The following is a 15,198-nucleotide window of genomic DNA, read 5'->3' on the forward strand; positions in this document are numbered from 1 at the left end:
GCTGAAATGTTTTCAAAGAAACAACTAAACACAAATGTCCACTATGCTGGTTCTCAAAATATGAATAGTGAAGGAAGAAGTCAGTGATTTCTAAAAATGTGGACCCTCGAACAATTTAGTTGAACAGCTCTGGTATTGTCACTTAAGATATAATAAAACAGTCGCTGAAATATGAAGGCTGTAATTACTTTTGTCAGATATCGCGTGACCAAATGCTTATATTCTTGGTGTTTTGATGTCTAAACAAATGTATCAAAATAGTGCAGACCTTTATTGGTGATGACAAACATATACTGCAGAATTAAAACAGGAAAAATGTAACCTTATCAGCAAATGAACACATGATGTAACTTACGAAAATTAACTAATGCAGTTACACTTTTGGGTAAAAGTTGTGTTAACTATAGCACATGTACATATCTTAAAAGCCTCTTGCTTGACATTATGTTGACATTATAGTATGAAAAGAGAATGCAGCAGGAGGGGACAAGAGGTCAATAACTGACAGTATGTTATGTACAATTTATACTGCAATGTCATGTAAACAACTTGTGATTGTGGTTCTATATGTACAGCTCTGAAAAAGAAAAATGTTATAGCTCTTATTTTTACAATCAAATTATGGCTACAATGTGCTCTAATTCAGTCCAAAAACATTTCATATAATATAAAAAGTTATCATGTTATATCCTACTTTTTACACCAGACCTCTGGCATGCTCCAAATAATGCTGATAAAGGTCTGAAACTGCTGTATATTCCTTACCACACATAGCACACATAAAGCCTTGTGAAGACTCTTTTTGGGGGGTTGAAGGTTTGTCTACAGTTCTCAACGATACATTTGGCTTTTTTGTTACTTTGCCTTCAAGTCTGTGGCACTTTGATGCTTTGTCTTGTGTGATATTCAGTTTTTTTGGACAATAGGCAGTCTTATCCAAACCAAGATCATGATCTTGATGAAATGAATTTAAAGTCAGTATAGGGGAGTATTTTTGTTGCAAGTCTTTGTCTTGTGGTTGCAAAAGAGATTTGTCTTTCTGGACTGTTGACACAGGGTCCTCATGTTCAGGACACAGTGTCATTACATGATGGTTTGTGGTTGGGTTATTAGATTGTGTACAATGATCATCTAAGAACAGGTTAAAGTCACAGTCTTTGTGCATGTCGTCTGCTGAGAAATGACAAAGCTGGTGACCGAACAGCAAATCAAGGGTTTTAAAACTACATCTGCACTGATCACAATTATAAGGTAGAAACACTCTCTTAGACTTTGACTGAATCCAGCGGAAGTCTCTGTGCTCACTCATGTGTTGTTTGTACGACTGGACAAATCTGAATCCTTTGGAGCACAAAGGACACTTGAAGCGTCCTTGTCGCTGACGGTGGATTCTCTGATGACGCCACAGTTTGGTCCAGTTTTCAAGAGTTTTGCCACAACAAGAGCAGGCGTAACTTTGCTGGGGATCGTGAGTGAGCATGTGGGCTCGGAGCCTGCCCATGTGCCTAAAAAGTCGGCCACAACTAGGGCATAAATACTTCCTGGGGTCCGATCGGTTGTCCAGTTTGTTCAACTTGGACACAAAACATGAGAGCTGATGAGATGGTGCCACTTTTGACCGGAATGTTTTTTTTGACTTGGAGGAACATATCTTGGGGTTAAGTAGGGAAGATGGTCGTTTGAGGATTTCATAATTGCTTTTGAGATTGGAGTCCGATTTTTCCTCTGATAAAAACTTATGTTTCGCTTCGGTGTACTCTACTAATGCCATTCCCTCTCTCGCTGCAATACCGGGGACATTTTTCTCGCCATGACACTGACCACAATGGGCATTAAATTCAGACAGCTCACCAAAAAGCTTTTCACACAGCAAACAAAGATAAAGGTTTGTCCCAATGTGATCTTTCATGTGATTTTTTAACTTTGGCAGGCTGTCCATAACAGCTTTGCAAATGGGGCATGTGTACATTAGCAAAGACTCTCCTGCTATCCGTTTGCTGGGCTTGCTGCTTCTAGGAGGTCTACATGTATGGTTTTTCGCGTTGCCGTAATGGCTGAAGGACTTTCTACAGCCTGTGCAGTTGTACTGCTTCACCGACCAATGGGTCATCTCATGTCCGCGGAGCAAATAGCTCAGGGGAAAGGCCTTGTGACAGAGATCACATTTGTAAGGCTTTTCTCCGGTGTGGGTGCGCTCGTGCCTTACAAGGGCAGACTGAAACCTGAAGGATTTCCCACAGTATAGACACACTTTGCTTTCATTCTTGTCAGGGTCCAAAGCTCTCTTAGGATTTTTACCGGGAATTACATCTGTGTTCGTGTTTTCTGTTTTCAAAATTTCTTCATGTTCCAGCGCTTCAGCATGCATCTTCATGTGGATTAGATATTCGTCAGGGGAGCAAGTCTTTCTGCAAGATGTACATTTCTTAGTTAAGATATTCTTCTTGTGTGTCTTTAGATGCAAATTTAAGTTGGAGTTCTTGCTAAAAGTTTTGCCACATTCAGGGCATACAAAGGGTCTCTCTCCTGTATGAACGCGTTGATGTATGACTAACTGAGACATGAACTTATATGTGCGACCACAAAAACCACATTTCAACAGAGTTTTTGTCCCTTTACGGATGTGGATGACATTTATGTTGTTGTCCGTATTTGTGTCTGCTTCTGCTTTAGTGTTGGATACGTGTAGCGAAACATTGGATAATCTCTGTCTCCTCTTGCGGCCTCTTTTGCGCCTGAAAATGATTTTTTGATGGCTGGGCCCTTGCGAACCAATCGTCATTTTGGTATTTTGTAAACATGTACGATTATTTATAGACTTTGACACAGGACCCAATTGATCCAGCTCTACTTCTGTGTTCTCAAGTTTGATGTCAGTTTCAGGGAGATCTGCAGAAGATGCTTCAATGTCATTGCAACCTGGCCCTGTCACTTGTGGAAGGCTGGTGGTCTCTAAATTGTAGAGATTGCTATGAGACTGTGACTCTTGAAGAACATTTTCATCCACTGGCTGTCTTTTTGGGTTTTCAAATACTGGACCGTCCTTGCCATCGGAATGAGCTTGAGGATGCTCGCTATCCATGTGCTCAACAGTTTCTCTTACTACAGACTGCAGGGACAAGTTGTCTCCATCTCCATTTGGTATCACCTGCACATTTGCACAATTTCTTCCCACCTGTTTAACAGTGTCTTTCGCTACAGGACAAAGGGACAGGTGGCTTGAGTTTTTATTTGGATGAAGGTGCTCTGTGTCCTCAACTCCCTGCTTGACTATGTCTTCTACAGCCATAGAGTGTGAGTCAGTGGATAAGCATGCCAAATTGGACACTTTAGCAGGGACTTTCTGAGCGATTCGCAACTTTGATCTTCTTCTTCTTTTATTTCTCTTTGGAGTCAGCAAAACCTCCATTTCCTTTGGGTCAGCTATAACATCGGTGTTTTTATCCATTGCTTGTTCCCTGTTACTACTCCGTTTTTTAGAACTCCTAAGGTTATTAACAATTGGAACCTCTGAAACCTCTGAAAATGTGTGTCTCCTTCGTCTGCTTCTTTTTGGTTTCTCCAGCAATGAAACATCATCTTCTGGTTGTCCATCCGATATTTCATATGTTCCAGGAGTCTTATCAAGAAGTGATTCACTTAAATTGTTGGACACAGTGTCACCATTGTATGTTGGCTCTGGTGCTGTATGGGCGATATCTTCATCTTGACCTGCCACGAGTCCGTCAACATTTGCTTTGACTTCGATCTCATTCAACAAGGGTTTTTTCTTTTTAGGACGGCCAGGTTTCTTTCGAACGCTTACATGTTGTCTACAAGTTGACTTGCACACACTTGCAGGCGTCAATTCAGACTCCCCTTCCATCCCTACCTCTGAGAAGATAGGTTCATCAGATTGCCGGATGGTATCAGCAGGTTCTACAGATTTTAGAGTGTATGATGGAGGGGGATCAGTTGAAAGTTCACTTGTATTTGTTACTTTGGTTTCCTCATCCCATTTGGAATCCTGACTCTCCTCACTACACATTGTACCACCAGTTTCCTGTGGGAAAACACACAGAAAGACATTACATTACAAGCATTATCGCATTTCAAGTATGCAAGTACAAGTAAAGGCATGCAAATGAGGTCTATGTGCAACGCATGCTTGAACCTGCGTCCCCAAATGCCCTCTGACAGTCGAGCAGCGCTATCCAGTAGGCTAAAAGCCCAGGCTGTTAACCCACTGTCCAGTGCATCTCTCTAAGGCATCAGGGAGTGACGTTCACTCAACTTACTTCTGCACAGCTAAGCTCGCTAACATGAATGACGACAACCGTTTGTTGGGCAGCCGTTTTTTATGCAGGCAGATCGGCAATTGCCCACGCTACATGAGACTACAAAATAAGTCTGATTCAAAAGGAAGCGTAGCAGTATTTAGATTCACTTTTCTGATTCACTGTTCTGATGTGGATATGTAAAGTAGTTTAAGTGTACACACACCAGGTAGGGGAGTACCATTTTGCATTCACTTTTTTATTACTTCCTACTTTAAATTATTATTTGTACTTTTTATATACATATATACTTTTTACTCATACTTATTATTTGTGTAATTTTTCCCTGTATTGTTAAAAGGCTTTAGTGCTACAAAGTGTTTCAGGTGAAGGAAAATTCAAAAGTAGTGATGTCGCTGCCAAGTCGTGGAAATAAGGCACCACCTCATGTATTGTTTACAATGAAAACAACAAAAATTTAATTATAATCAATATGTCAGAGTACTTCCCACTAATAGGGTGTACAACTATTCTGATTTACATAGTATCTTATAAAGGCTACCAGTGATCTTTTCCTTGATAAAAAAAACCCCAAAAACAATTAAAAAAACAATAAATAACCGCAAAGGTAATGAGCTAGTATTTTAAACGGCTCTTTGACAACGGCTGTTCAATATCTGGCTCCCTTTCAAAGAGGGACGTCAGGATTATTAAAACTAAAAGGCATTGTAGAATTGCATACTCTATTAGTGATGTTCAAAACTAGAAATAAAGTTCTTCAGAAGGACAACACAAAATGTATTTGTGTTCACGTCTGAAGATGAGAATCACAGAAGGCCGTATGACTTTAAACATCCAAGAACGCGAACAAATTTGAAACAAATGTGACTGTCTGTTGCTGGTGTGAAAGCATGGAATTCTCTAAAGAAAGACTTAAAAAGTTGCAAGAATATTTTTGAATTTAAAAATAGTTACAAAAAGAGACAACTGGCATTATATCAAACTGATTTTTGATTTTGATTGGAAGTGTCATTGTGAAAACACTTAAACGAAAATTAAAAAGTATGTTTGAGTTCGGGTGTTGGTGGAGGGAACAGTGATAAAGTCATCTAAAATATTTTGTGTAAAAAAAGGGGGCAGATAATTATGAGAATATTATTCTTCCATCTGCTCCTTTCTGATCATGGAAATGTATAAGAAACGAAAAATTATGATAGTGTGAACTGTACAAGGCTTGTAAATATGCATTTTAATAAAAGGAATAAAAAAAAATTATTATGATGATGATGATAAAGATCCATAAATCCTAACTATAAAAGCAACCGGGCTTGAACTAAGTTGGCATGAACAGTACTGTTGCAAAACCCCTAGGTGGTCACTACTAGTTGTATCATTTTAATTACATTTCCCAGTTATCTTAAATAGAAGTACAGACAATTACATTGTCTGCTGCAGTCGCCAGCTATATTAAATATATGTGTAATGTAATTACATAATTTGATATCGAAATGACAAAACTAACTTCAGTTGTTTTGTATCATTATTTTATACAACTGTGTATGCTGATCACCTAATCTGTGATCGCAATGCTTTATGTCTGCATATTTCATACCAAATTGAGGAGGGAAGTTTGCTAAACATGTAAAATACAGCACAAACTGCGGTAAAGCCATATTTTCCAAGAGTAATCGCAAATACGCTGTTACATGGATGCGCAGGCGCGCACACACACGCGCAAACAAATACACACATGACACTTTTTTTTTTCGCTACACAGCAGAGCGTTCATTGTGACATAACAACATTCGTTTGACCCAAAATAACACTTCAGTTTGCATTGACTAAAGCAAGCAATAACAGACTACTTCAACAACCCCTATCACATCAGACCCTGACGACAATGCAATATAAAGTATAAACGATAAACCATTGAATATTAAAAGTATGTGAAAGTTTGACGCTTACCTTGTTTACTTCCCTGACGACCTCCGAATCATACCAAGCAGCTAAAATGCGCCACACATTGGGAAGTGCTGAAAGAGTGTTTAGCATCTCACCCATCATGCACTTTAATGGATGTATATATGTGTAGTTTTTAGATATACGTGTTTAATAATGTCTACAAAGTTCAATGAGCAGGAGGTGTGTTATATTATTTACTTTTTAAATTCGATCTCAACTCTGGACACTGCTGCTGGAATTTTAATTTTCCTGAGGGAACTCTCCTGAAGGAATCAATAAAGTACTATCCATCTATCTATCTATATGAGACCGTGTGTTGACTTTATTTGTTGGTTATAGTTCATTTACACCATGAGTGGGGAAAGTTGTTTGGATTGGGTCATACATATTGATGCTCTGTTCAAGTCACTTTAAAAGGAAATTTGTGGTCATTGACCATTGCTTCTATTTTCACCCTCAAGATGGCGGCAATGTCACTCCAATTCAATCCAGAGTGAACTAAATTTAAACAAAAACACGCCATGGGACAATCTTCATGTTGGGATGTCTCACGAGCAACACTAAAGACTCCGGCGGGCCGCACTTGCTCCGAAGGCCATAGTTTGGACACCCCTGGTCTAGGTGCATCGATTTAACCGTTGCAGATTACCGTAACCTGAGGACTATACAGACACATTTTTGTACTTTCTGACTCCAACAATAGTTTAATTAGATGCATAATTTGGAGTAATCCAAATACAAGGCAAATGAATTGTTCAATAATTAATCATTTAGTACAAAATAACAGAATCAATTTTTTTTTAACAGAAAACTTTCCTGCGTAATTTAACACTTTTTCTTTTTTTTTTTACATCTTTCTTAAACAGACATATGTCCTGCTTAAGTTAAAAAACAGTATCAATTCAGTGTCCAGTTTATTTATGATAGAGTAGGTCTCCAACTTTCATCACTTTGATAATAAAAAATACAATGTGTTTAATTTATACAATATGTAAGACTTGCAACATTTAAATAGTTTTTGTTTTATGAACTTTATAAAGCATTTCTTATATATTCTTATTTTTTCACCTTAATTTTAAGAGGTTACTGTTAAGGGTAGAATTGTGTTTACATTGATGGATTGTTTGTTCACATATACAGTGTCATGAAAATGTATTTGTTCCCTTCTCAAATTGTTGCAGTTTCCTCATTTTAATGTTTAAGATCATCAAATAAATGTAATTATCAAACAAAGATAACCCAAGTAAACATGAAATGCAGTTTTTAAATAGTGATTTTATCTAGCAAGGAAAAAAATGACTCAAAAGTAACTAGTCCTGTGTGAAAAAGTAATTGCCCCTTTAACCTAATAACTGGATGTCGTTCACATCTATCTTCGTAGAGATTTTTGGCCCACTCTTCCTTGCATTATTGTTTAAATTCAGCAACACTGGAGGGTTTTTGAGCATGAATACCAATTTTAAGGTCATGCCACACCATTTCAATGGGATTCGTGTCCGGACTTTGACTAGAGCACTCCAAAACCATCATTTTGGTTTTTTGAAGCCATTCAGAAGTTGACTTGCTGGTGTATTTTGAGTTATTGTTCTGCTGCACAATGTAGGTGTGCTTCAGCTTGACTTCACAAAATAATGGCCGAAAATTCTCCTTCAGGATTTTCTGGTAAAGAGCAGAATTCATGGTTCCATCGATCCCCGCAAGTGGCCCAGGTCCTGAAGCAACAAAGTAGCCCCAAACCATCACACTACCACCACCACGTTTGACTGTTGGTGCGATGTTATTGTTCTAAAATGTTGTTACATTTATGACAAACGTAACGAGACATGCACCTTCCAAAAAATTTAACTTTTTTCTCGTCAGTCCATAGAACATTTTCCCAAAATTTTTTTTTTTTTGCAAAAGTAAGACAAGCCTTTATGTTCTTTTTGGTCAGAAGTGGTTTTCGCCTTGGAACTCTGCCATAAATGGCATTTTTGCCCAGTCCCTTCTTTATGGTTGAGTTGAGATGCCCTGAGGGCCTTTGTGACCTTCTAATTGAGTCGTCACTGTGCTCTTGGGGTAATTTTTGTAGGCCGGCCACTTCTAAAAAGGTTTACCACTGTTCCATGTTTTCTCCATTTGTGGACAATGGCTCTCACCGTGGTTCGCTGGAGTCCTAAAGCTTTAAAAATGGTTCTGTAACACTTTCCAGACTAATAAGGCCAATTACTTTATTTCTCATCTGTTTTTGAATTTCTTTGGATCGTGACATTTTGTTGCAGCTTTTTAAAAACCTTTGGCCGACTTAAATTTTGTCAGAGTTTATTTTTTTATGTGATTTCTTGATTAAACAGGTCTGGAGGTAATTAAGTTTGACTGTAGTCAGTGAAAGTAAACTGAGATATGCAGAAAATTTAATTGGCCACAGTAAATTTATGATTTTACAAGAAGGGCAAATATTTTTACAGGTCGGGCCAGGTAGGTTTGGATAGCTTTTTTCCCTTACAACATTAAATAATTTAAAAACTGCACTTTGTGTTTGCTTTGGTTTTCTGTGCCTAATATTTAAATTTAAAACATTTAGTGGGGAATATTTTTATTTTTATTTTGAGTAAGGGAAAGGGGGTAAATATTTTTTTTACAGCAGTGTAGTAGCTCCCAAAAATGAGTACACACCTCACATTTCCGAAACTATTTCACAATTATAAATGTTTCCCTCTTAGTATTAGAGCAGTCAGTGTACAGTTTATGTAGCAGCATTGCATTATTGTCTACTGACAATGACTCAACACACCATTATTGTCTATATTGCTCGTAACACAAGTGAGTACCAAAATTATGTCCGATTGACAACGAAACATCACAGTGGTAGCATCAATATACAGGGTTATATGAGCGCTTTCAACACCGGGGACCTGCGAATCAGTTCATTGAAACTATGGAATTCTCTTTAAAATTAGATAAAAGACTGTAAAAATATATTGCAATTGAAAAAAATATATAAAGACAGAACAGTAAGATCATATGGACAGCCATAAGTGTTTACATTTTGCTTAATATTTATTAATTTACTTGTTTTTTTTGTCTGGTTTTGTATTTGTTTTGTATCATCCCGTGAGGTGTATATTGACTTTTTTTTGTTCGGTTTGTACTTCATGAAGTTTTGCACTTGTGTTTTTTTTGTTTGTTTTCATTATATTTGGATATATTTGTTTGGTTTGTATGATATCCATTGAATAAGACTATGTATTATGTTGAAGGGGCAGGAAAATATAAGATTTTTCTTCATCCTACTCCTTCTCAGGCATTGGTGTGTAAATGTGTGTTTAGTTTCTGTTCTGGGGTTTAATTGTCTATCGATCAAAGATGCACATCAATGAAGGAGATAAATAAAAAAATGAAATGAAAAATGAAATGTGAATTCTATTGTTATTGTTAATTCTGTTGTTAGTTTGTGCAGGCTTAGTATGATGGATTATTTCTTCGGCCAATGGTCAACAAAATAAACAAACAGTTTTACATAAACAAACAGTTGTACATTCATAAATTTAAAAATGTTGCAGACCGAAAGGGTTTAGGCTAAAGTTGAACACTTTTTAGGCTGAAGTTGAACACTTCAATGGATGGATAACAGGCGGACAAATGGACACATATCCTACACACTAGCTACCTGTTTGCTGTCTGTTGGTACTTGAAAGGAGCTTCGAGGACGCGATGTCACAGGTGTCAACTCAGAGACTGTGTATTGCTCACTGCTTCTTCTGCTGAAGGAAATTTTACTCCCCATGTCAGGAGTCTGTGAATTAGACAGTGTATATTACAAAGTTGCGCGTCATAAAAATATATACTGAACTAACTTTAGATATCATATAAAGATATGCCTTGCGGGTACCTGTTACAAATACAAAGATCGTTTAGTCATTTGGAAATAGGTTAACAATGATAGCAGTCTAATAAATTTGAACGTTTTATTTCAAAACATCCTTCACTGCGTTGATATTATACAGGACAAAAGGTAGCAACCCATGCTTGGCGGAGTGTTTGCACAATCTACTTGATTGATTGATTGAGACTTTTATTAGTAGATTGCACAGTACAGTACATATTCCGTACAATTGGCCACTAAATGGTAACACCCGAATACGTTTTTCAACTTGTTTAAGTCGGGGTCCACGTTAATCAATTCATGGTAAATTATTGGTACTGAAATGAATGCTAAAAGTATTTGTATTGACTATGTCAAATGGAGCTGGTTAAAGTATCGCGTTTGTTGACTTACTTTGGTCCACCTTACAACTTCATGCATTAACATAATAATTGCAGCCGTTTTTCTAACAATTGCAAGGTTTTGTTATGCATTTTTCCACCCTAAATTAGCATTAATAATGGCGTTCTCAACGTAGGCCAGCTAGCAAAAAATACGAACAATCGAAGTAAGCACAAAAACCGTCACGTTGAAAACGCTCACCATATTCGCTGATATTGTTTAACGACTGTAGATGAAACAGAAATAAATAAAAGTGCTTGCCTGAGCGGAAGAGAGTCAATATTTGTTCCTTCGTGCTAATGCTGCACTGACCACTGCTTAGCTAGCTAGTACTAGCTAGCTCAAAGCAACCATGAGAAATGTTGCATCGTGGCTGTTTTACTAACATGTAACCACGTTAATTACTCTGACAATTATGTTTACAGAGTAAACCACACTTTGTCATCTTTTACTGACTTTTAAGAAGCCGTGTGTAAAAAAATTTGATGGTACAAAGCACCACGGGAGACTGCCAATCACGACCCGCATTGAATGTGTGTACTTCACGTGCCGTTGGAATTTGCGATTGCGTTGAAACTTTTCGAAGCGTAACGAAGGAGCTTTATTAATCACATAAAAGTGATGTGTATACCAGTTATGTTCAAATATGTTTTAATTCAACTGCATGTGTCCGCTGGAGTATCTCTTGCACAGTACACTAAAACGTGGATTTGTGACTCTTTTGAATGACAACCTCCTTGTGGCGTAGTATTTGCTTAACTTCTAAATGGTGCGTTTGTAAACGACGCCCTCTGCTGCACAGATGAGACACCAACAATTACAACGGGGCAAGACTTGACCAGTTACTATTATTCTTTAATGACGTTAACGTGACACTGTAAAAAATAAAATGCCATTTGTTTAACGCTACTCTATATTGCAGGAAATATCTGCTGTTTTAAATACCTACTGCATAAAAGGCTGGTCAAAGATCCTCCCTTGCAATTTCGTTGTACAATGACAACAAAGATCTATTATATTCTAAATTTAATCTGATGCAAAAACGTATGTTGCTCCCAAGTTTAGAGTTAAACTCCCAAAACAGACTGTCAATCTGGTGCTGGATAGGTATATTTAAGAGTATCAAAGACCATTACACTTTAATGATAAACACATTGGATAACATGGAAAGTGTGTTGAAAAGCTTGATTGTTACAGTAAATATAAAAAAAAAAAACCTGAGAATTTGAAAATATATTTTAATACATGTTTATTTGAAATACAACAGAGGGAAGTAGTATGCCATGGAGGTGAATTCATACAACCTAACACATTCGGATAACGCTAAAACATATTTAGGAAAGAAAAGAACAAGAAAACTATTATACATTGCCTTGCTGCTGTATTGAAACATGGTGCAACCACACACATTTTGATCACATAATCCATCATCATCATAACTTGAAAGTATAAATACACTGGTAAATATACATAACTTTTTTTGGTGGATGTTTGTCTTAGTGTGGGTCCAGCAAATTTAAAATGCATATTTAGTTCTATCCAATCTACACGCATACAAGGATTTTTAAAAGTTCAAAAAGTGTCAGAAAACAGGATATTCCTTTGGAATGGACACAACCAGATGATATTTGGGCCAATAATAGCTCAATGTTGGACATGTATACTGGTCAAGTTTTAATTGGGACAGATGAGGTAACCTGGTAGATCACTTCAGCAGGTTTCTCTGGTTGGCTTTCCACAATGTAACAATCGTCTTCCAGATCCCCTCCTGCGTCCGCATCAGCAGCACCTTCCCCCTTGTCGGCGCTGACCTGTTCTTTCGTGCCGCCGACTGGGAACGTGCAATTTCTCTCACCGTTGACCTGAGTGACGTCAGGATTAGGAACCGGCATCACGTTGACGCGCCTGGGCTTGATGAGCTTGCCGAGCCGCCCGTGTTTGGCCATGAACTCCTTGGCTTTGGCACACTTGTGCCTCTGGAGCTGCATGGTGCTTTCGAAGGGGATGTAACACACTCGACATTTGAACTCATTTCCATCTGAGGGGGTTTGCATTGGTTGGCTGAGGAAGCTCATCGCTGCAGATGTGGAAGAATGCTTCCAATTGCTTTTGATGGACGCATATGTGTTATGAGGCGCGTTGACGAGAGAATTCTGCTTTTTCATCTGCTGGGACATAGAGGCGTGAGGTCCCTGAGCGGATCTGCTGTATGTTCGGACGTTTAGATTTTTCAACTGCAGAGCTGAAGTGACTTGAAGCACCTGGCTGCTTTTGTTCCTGTTGACGGCGGACGTCAGGTGATGCCTCGGCGACTCCTGAGTCAGGTCGATTGACGGAATAGGGCTCTTGTAATTGAGCGGCCTGGCCGTGACAAGTTTCAATTTGGTCTGAGTGATGGGGGAGTTACAATCATGGAAGCGAGGCACTAACTTTCTGCTGCAAAGCAGCATCCCACATCCAATACAGCCGGAAACTTTATCCGTGACGTGGATGCTAGCGTGAGAAATAAGCGTGCGCTTAGTGATGAAGCCCTCGCCGCATTTAGCGCAAGTGTACGGCTTCCACTTGTTAAACTTGCGGACTGTCTGCACCAACACCACAGGTTGGTATAGTGTCCAAAGATCCACTGTTGGTGAGCCTACCCCGGAAAACATGTTTTTCATGTCTATTCCTTTTTGGCGAGGCTTTGAGAACAAGGATGACGACGGATTCAAGGCAGGCACTTGGGAAATCTGCGCGGGGCGCTTGGGATTTGGAAGCAAGGAAGCGGATGCCCCAGGTGCTTGTAGTGATCGCTGCCCCAAAGAAGTTGTGGGACCACCATCCGCTTTTTGTGAATTCCAGACGACTTGACCTGACTTGAATCGTTTCAGCTTCTCCTCTTCTTCAATGTGCTTCTGAAATCTGCGCTTTCTTATCGTTTCGTGATCCAGCACCTGCTGTCCCGGTTCGTGAGTACTGTTGTGGATCAGCATATCGGCATATTTGCTGAACTCGGTCCCGCAGGAGCAGATGTGATTTGCAGAGGGGCAGATGTGCTCCTCCAAAAATGTCCGACTGGAAAAGATCTGCTCACAGCAAAAGCAGATCCCGCCAGTGCTTAAACCGACGCCCGGGCTGGATTTCAGAGGCTTTGGACGATATTTTTGATCCATAATGAAACCGAGAATGGATGTTCACTTCAGCGTGGACCCTTCTGTGGCACCTGTCAGAGACATTCAATATCAAAAATAGAATGATTTGAGCACTCTTACTTTCAGGGGGGGGGCTCAATAATTGTGATGTTCATATTAGCATAGCTAAGTACGCTAGTGAGCTGGGAGCAGCTAGTTCAACATAAACCACCATACGCACAAATCAAAACTTGCAATAAGAGGTAACAGTGGTTACACGATGATAATGCAAGGTAATACATTTTGAGCACATTAGTTTGATTGATAGGCGAGAACGTTATTCGGATGGACCGTCAGCATGCTAAAAATGCTAAGTAGAGCCGTGGCCGGCTAGCTCACAACAGCGCTGTCTTACCTTGCTTTGATATCGACAGTACCGCCGAGTTGAGACTTTACTTTGTCACCCTTTCCACGAATGGGGCACAAACGAACCGATGTCTTTTACGGGGCAAGCTGCAATGCCGTGCTTTTTGGCACAGATAGCGTCTGACCACACCATGAAAGAGGAGTTTCTGCTTCTTCGACGAATGGCGCGCTTTGGTCCCGCACATCCGGTGTTTACTGGCTTATACTGCCCCCTACTGACGGAAGGCTGCAAGTACCTTTGATGATCATTTTTACCTTCGGAAATACCGATGATTGTGTGCATGAGGAATGTTGTCTTATGTTTAAATTGATTTTATAGAAACGTTTATTTATTGATAGGTGTTTACTTGTGAGTAGAGCTGAATGTTATTGTAATTATTGATGTTATTTTCTTGTCAAACGCCTGTGTGACGATGCTTCTTAAAGACGCATGCATATCCAATTTGAGCAGGGATCTTCAAAGCGTGAGGTATGACGTGGGAGGGACCAGGAGACTTCCAGAGAAAATTAAAGCCAAACTTTTTGTATAAATGTATGAATGTTTAGCTCCGACAGCGAGAATACACAGAGTTATATGACCCTGAGATGACTGGCTGCAAAATTAACATTTAGCACACTAATATCAGCTGTCATATAAGTTAAAGTACCAATGATTGTCACACACACTAGGTGTGGTGAAATGTGTCCTCTGCATTTGACCCATCCCCTTGTTCACAGCAGCGGTGTCGCGCCCGGGAATCATTTTTGGTGATTTAATCCCAAATTCCAACCCTTGATGCTGAGTACCAAGCAGGGAGGTAATGGGTCCCATTTTTATAGTCTTTGGTATGACTCGGCCGGGGTTTGAACCACTAAGCCACTGAGTCGGTGACACGCACAAGTGTATGACTGAGGTGTATAAATGCAAAATTAGCTTTTAAAAAAAGTAAGCATGCTAATAGCTAACATATACACATGTTTCTAATGGCCTGACGCATCAAGACTTTATGGTGAATGGAAAACAAAATGGGGGATCGGGTAGGCCCTAATCATATAAATCCAACAGCGAGAATACAGTTATATAACCCTGAGGTGACTAGCTGCAAAATTAACAACATTTAGCACACTAATATCAGCTGTCATATGACACACACAAGTATATGCCTGCAAAATTAGCTTTAAAAAAAAGTAAGCATGCTAATAGCTAACATATACA

The 15,198-nt window shown here is 39.1% G+C and overlaps 2 protein-coding genes across 3 annotated transcripts; both read right to left on the minus strand.

Moving 5' to 3' along the window:
- Window positions 1–252: 252 nt before the first annotated feature.
- LOC133599350 (uncharacterized) lies at window positions 253–10,973 on the minus strand. Of its 2 annotated transcripts, none has more exons than XM_061952148.2 (3): window positions 10,726–10,973; window positions 9,868–9,993; window positions 253–4,042 (listed from the first exon to the last, which is right to left on the minus strand). In XM_061952148.2, exons 2-3 carry the CDS (start codon window positions 9,982–9,984, stop codon window positions 698–700), a joined length of 3,462 nt encoding a protein of 1,153 aa, XP_061808132.1. In that variant the 5' UTR covers window positions 9,985–9,993; window positions 10,726–10,973; the 3' UTR covers window positions 253–697. The 2 variants fall into 2 exon arrangements, with proteins under 2 accessions (XP_061808132.1, XP_072769094.1); XM_072912993.1 differs by lacking the exon at window positions 10,726–10,973 and adding an exon at window positions 10,666–10,684.
- Window positions 10,974–11,685: 712 nt separating this feature from the next.
- Window positions 11,686–14,226, minus strand: LOC133599394 (uncharacterized). Its single transcript, XM_061952185.1, has 2 exons — window positions 13,993–14,226; window positions 11,686–13,669 (listed from the first exon to the last, which is right to left on the minus strand). Exon 2 carries the CDS (start codon window positions 13,617–13,619, stop codon window positions 12,132–12,134), a length of 1,488 nt encoding a protein of 495 aa, XP_061808169.1. The 5' UTR covers window positions 13,620–13,669; window positions 13,993–14,226; the 3' UTR covers window positions 11,686–12,131.
- Between the last annotated feature and the right edge of the window lie 972 nt (window positions 14,227–15,198).

The sequence above is a fragment of the Nerophis lumbriciformis genome, linkage group LG04 (genome assembly GCF_033978685.3).
Source record: "Nerophis lumbriciformis linkage group LG04, RoL_Nlum_v2.1, whole genome shotgun sequence".
Taxonomy (NCBI): domain Eukaryota; kingdom Metazoa; phylum Chordata; class Actinopteri; order Syngnathiformes; family Syngnathidae; genus Nerophis; species Nerophis lumbriciformis.